This window comes from Gymnodraco acuticeps, unplaced genomic scaffold, assembly GCF_902827175.1.
Source record: "Gymnodraco acuticeps unplaced genomic scaffold, fGymAcu1.1, whole genome shotgun sequence".
Taxonomy (NCBI): domain Eukaryota; kingdom Metazoa; phylum Chordata; class Actinopteri; order Perciformes; family Bathydraconidae; genus Gymnodraco; species Gymnodraco acuticeps.
The window spans coordinates 2,659,855-2,665,331 of record NW_022990889.1 but is presented as its reverse complement, the minus strand read 5'-3'; the positions used below and the strand labels follow the sequence as shown (position 1 = coordinate 2,665,331).

Genomic DNA, 5,477 nt, shown 5'->3' with positions numbered 1-5,477 from the left:
TCTGTTAGATTATTGTTCACTCAAATCCACATCATAAAAACGGTTAACACTTGAAAACTGCACTCATTGCACACACCACTGCACAAACAGTGTTTTTAATAAATAAATCCTTATATCAAATATAATACACACCTGCCTTAACAACTGCACAAATAGTTAAAAGCACATTTTATCACATACTATAATTAAATTACAATATGCCGACTTTTTTTTCTCGTTTCCGTTAAAATACTTTTGTTTTTTTAATTGTTATTATACTGTAAAGTCCGCTGAAAAAGTATTAGCGCATACCTTCACACACTGAGTGCCATCGCAGTTCAATTCCGGTTGCCGAGCCTTTTCACCCCTTTTTCTGTCTTCAAATGGAAATGATTTCCATTGGCCCAAGGTGTCCATGTAAATAGGTGTAAATGAAACCAGATTATGCCTTCCTCCCAGCCCCCTCCTCCCATGGCAATTGTCATGTGATAGCAAAGAGGTGGCACATTAATGGAGCGCCTCTACAGGGGTCTTTTCTGCTCATGTCACTACATAAAACTATCAGATGGTTAGAGGAAGGCCATGGAGGCATCCACTTAGCTCGTCTTATCAAGGACGCCAGATGAAGTCTATTCAGCTCTGCTAGCGGGACAAGCTGACTTACTTTGCAAGCAAGACTTACAGCAGCCTTCCCTCCATAAATGTGCACCGTCCGCCCGCCTGCACACTGCAGAGGCGCTCAATCTGCCTGTTTTACGCACAACGCAACTCGAGCCTGAGCGGCATTGCAACTTTTCTCCGTGGTTGTTTTCATGAAGAGCGGGAAGCTTTCGTCAAGGAACTAAGGGAGACTACTTTTTTTAATTGCTTTTTTTGAAAATATCGAGGATGCCTCGCCCTGGAAGAAACACGTACAGCGACCAGAAGCCACCTTACTCCTACATCTCCCTCACAGCCATGGCCATCCAGAGCTGCTCGGAGAAGATGCTGCCTCTCAGTGAAATTTACAAGTTCATCATGGATCGATTCCCTTATTATAGGGAAAACACTCAGCGGTGGCAAAACTCTCTGCGACACAACCTGTCCTTCAACGACTGTTTCATTAAAATCCCCCGGCGCCCGGATCAGCCAGGCAAGGGCAGTTTCTGGGCTCTGCACCCCAGCTGCGGGGACATGTTTGAGAATGGAAGTTTCTTGAGACGCCGCAAAAGGTTCAAACTGTTGATGTCCGCCGAACACTTGGCCCAGAGTAAGCAGTCGGATGCTGCCCATTACCTCCAGCAGCAAGCCAAGCTGAGGCTGAGCGCCCTGGCAGCCTCTGGCACACACCTGCCCCAGATGTCATCTTACAACCTCGGAGTGTCTCAGTCCTCAACTTTTAAGCATCCATTCGCCATCGAGAATATCATCGCCAGAGAGTACAAGGTCCCGGGAAGCCTGGCGTTCTCCACCATGCAGTCCATGTCTGCCGGGTACCCGCTGCACAACCAGCTGACGACAGCCTGGCCCCACATGTACAACACCAGCATGATTGACACGGTGGCACCGATCTCCATGGCGAGCGGCGACTATAGTGCCTATGGCATGCCCCTCAAGTCCCTGTGTCACGGCGGACAGATTCCTTTGCCCATCAAGCCCACCCCGACCTCCATGGCCGGCTTCTCGGCGTTACCTCCACACATCCCCGCGTTTCTATCAAACTCTCCGCAGTCTCTGAGCCCGACGTCCCCTCAGACAGCGACGAGCCAAAGCAGCCCTGCGACCCCGAGCGAGACGCTGACGAGCCCCTCCACACTGCAGTCTGTGGCGGTGCACTGACCAGCGGGACTCTCCCAGTAGAACCAGCTGCTGGCCGGCTCGCAGGCCGCTTTACCAATCCCAAAGTTTATATTTTCTGTCGTCGGAAACTATCAAGGCGAGTTGCAGTTGCATATCGAATTATTTGTGTATGTGTTGAATGTGTCGCTTTAAATTGTGTCATAGAAGTCCAGCACAGGATCGCACAGCGAAGTATTGCTCTTGAAAATATAAATTATTTGATAGTTCTATTTTTCAGTTTATTGTGAAATGTGAGTGTTGAAAGTGGAGTTGTTTTGGCACCATCAACTCTCATTTTAAGTGCTTGCAATTCCCGTGGCAGTTTTTCAGTTTTATCAAATAGCAACACTTTTGCACCGTTTCTGTGTGACCACTGTAATGTCAATGAAATTGCGAGGCAATGCCTGTGTTTTTTTGTTTGCTTTTTAATACTGGAATGATGGATAAGGGTATACCAAATAGGAATAGGATTTAGATTTGTTCTTACCATCACTGTACATAAAAGAAAACAAAATGAGTTATCAAATATTTTCCAAATGGAAAAGTAGTATGAGACTTCCTCAGAATGCAAGATGTGAATATTGCAAATAACTGATACTGAAATGTTGTAAAATGCACTTTTTAGTTTTATGTTTTAGATATCTATTTTCCAGAAAATGTTCTGTGAAGAATTTAATTTAAAAGGCTGTGGTGACCATGTGTATCAGATGCTGTACATTTGTACTTTTGTTTTTTTTAGGTAAAGCATGCATTCTAAAAAATTGTGTTGGTACTGTTGTTGTAAATGTTGTTGTTTGTTTTTTGTTTGTTTATTTTTTGCAAGCATGCGTGCTTTCGAAAAGTGTGCAAAATCTGCAATGAATTGGAAAAAAGGTCATCGAAATATTTTCTCATTAAAAGTGAAGTAAACAATCAAACGTGTTTCTGGAGGTTTAATGTAAGACACTGTCACATATTATTATTATTTGTATTTGTATTATTACTATGTATAGGTATTTTATATAAACAGTTACTATTCAATTGGCAACATTTTTTTTAACTCTTAAAACTCTTGAATTGTTGCTATATCTTAATTAAATGACAATATTAAGTAAAGCAAAAATAATGCTTACTTGTAAACATTATATTTGAATTGGTCCTGTTTTCAGGCCTGTATGAATTGAGAGTGTGTGAGTGGCTCAGCAGCAGTGGGAGAGAAATGAATCGTGCAGTCGATTAGGATGCATGGAGTTGCGATGCCATGGTCACAGCGCAGACAACTGGCCTCATTCATCACTCTGTAGGCTAAACACAATTAAGCCCAATAATAAATAAACATTTTAAAACATGCAAACAATGTCCGAATTGATTCTTGTTGCAGATTTTTGTCATGTAGGTTTTTTCCGACTACAAAAATCGTGGGAATTTTATTCAACAGGTTAAAAAAACAGACGGAAAAAAAAAAATGTAAACACATTTTATAAAATATTCTACATTCCTTTATTCGATTTGTTTGCAGGATTAAAAAAAGAACGCGCTTTATTTGCCTCCCCCTATAGAAAGCAACAGCCTATTTCGGGGTATTAAACAAATACATTAGAATTCCGTCACTTTATGCAATCCAGTAGATCAAATAAAGGGTCTCGGGCCACTTCATTCTCCCTCATTCACTTGAATTGAAAGTGCAAAGAATAGCAAACTTAGACTGGGCCACCAATGTAGATTTAGCCTTTTTTCAGCAAGACAAAAAGACTGATTTTTTCACAAACACATTGCTGACTGGGGAACTAGGAAACGAGCTGCAAGACCCTTTTGGAATTTAAATCCACCCCTCCCCCATGGACTGTTTGGACAACAGTGTTAGTTTTTTTTCTCCCTACTTTGTGCATCTGTGTGTGTAACATTAGCCCTGATGATTAAATGTATTGAAACTGCAACAGCAGATTACAAGCTTTAATTTTAAATCAGATTTACATTTTTATGGTTAGGCAATTCAATTCGATTTAAACTATATTAACACACACATATAACTGTTTCATTGAAAACATTTAAAAAGAATAACATAACTACACATTTAAACTTGTGATTTTTTTCTATTCAATTGGAATTCAGTGTACTTGTCTTATTTGGTGTATATTGCACTCTTATAAATAAAAATGTTGATGTTATATAAATAGACAAATGTCTTAAAATAACCTTTGTAAGTCATTCCTTGTATATTCATCCCAGAATGTGAAATGTAAAAATAACCAAAAGTTTTAATTTGATGTATTATGTGCTGCTCTGGAACATAAATGCAATATTCAAAATGCAACATCCTGTCGTCCTATAATAATGTTTCAAGACACAGTGCAGATGTTCCAGGGGATTTACTGAAATGTAGCACATCAAGGATATAAAGTCAGTTTAAAAAAAGGCTTTCGGCACTCAAACATTTTAACAAACACCTTCAGCTTTTGCTCAAAATGTTAAAATGAGCCTATTAATGAAAACCCTAAGAGAAAAAGTGGGAAACCACAGGTAACAGGCGGGAGAGAGAGGAAACTCATATTATACCTCATCATAGCAAACTACTTGCAAACCTGATATGTTGAAATTGCAATAATTAGTGTGGAAACAGTCTTTTTCTTAATAAAACCTTTGAACAATACTGTTTCTGGCACTATATTTTTTTAATCTGCAAACATGGCCCCAGTGTTTTCTTGCATAATAAAAATATATAATTTTCTTGTAGATTCTGCCTATTATACATTGTTTCCATATTTTCAGTAGCAACAGTATGAACTTAGTCGTCCAAGTCTGCATTGTCCTTGTTCCCTCAACTATGTTTCACTTAGACAAAGAAGAAGGTCATCTTAGGCAGGGGATGAAATATAGACCACATGCAAAACCTCAATGTTGTAGTTTAATTAAAATAATTCATTAAAGTGGAGGCCCAAGGTAATTAGCATGTATAATTTATGATTTGCTTAATGCATGCAGGCAGTGGCCTCCGCAATAAACTCAACTTAACCTCAAGTAGGGAAGTGATACGGACAGGGTGCTGTTATTTACTGTGTGTTTATTGTTTGGATATTTGTCAAAGACAGAGTACATGTTTCATAAACCCTGGTCGTTGTCTGCTTCCATGCACACAAACAACTTATTTGTTTATGAGTTTATCTTGTGGATTTATGCTCACTCATACAAGGAGCTGTCAGGTCTGTTGTGAGGGAGAGATATTGGGAATTGCCTTCCCTTTTTTGCCATACATTGTCACGGTTATACCAATGGTCACTAGTGTTGAAAAGTAGTTTATTCTGTTTCTTTGAGCTGACAGAATGAGGACATGGATAAACACCAAATGGTAGCTCCGCTCCTCTCCCACAGCAGACTGTCAGCACTGACTTTTAGAAAAATAATCAGTGATAGTCAAAACTTGCATTAATTATGCTCGGCAAATGTGTCAATCTTTGACAAGCCTTTTGACATTTTGAAACATGGCTAGTGGCTATATTTGATTATTTCTTGCATGTGCTTGTAGTTTTTTATTAAAACAACAACATAAAACAAATATTTTCAGATGGTGCTATGGACCTAGTCAACTGATTTATTTCAGTGGAAAATAGAGCAACGCTGTATTCTCCTGACGGGAAAGAAGCAACTAAATGCATGCTATCATTCTTCAAACACATTTTACACATAATACACCACCTGCCTGT

At 39.5% G+C, this 5,477-nt stretch overlaps 1 protein-coding gene across 1 annotated transcript; it reads left to right on the top strand.

Annotated features, from left to right (window-relative positions):
• Positions 1 to 462: 462 nt before the first annotated feature.
• Positions 463 to 3,130, top strand: foxb1a (forkhead box B1a). The gene has a single exon (XM_034233539.1). It carries the CDS (start codon positions 868 to 870, stop codon positions 1,795 to 1,797), a length of 930 nt encoding a protein of 309 aa, XP_034089430.1. The 5' UTR covers positions 463 to 867; the 3' UTR covers positions 1,798 to 3,130.
• Positions 3,131 to 5,477: the final 2,347 nt, after the last annotated feature.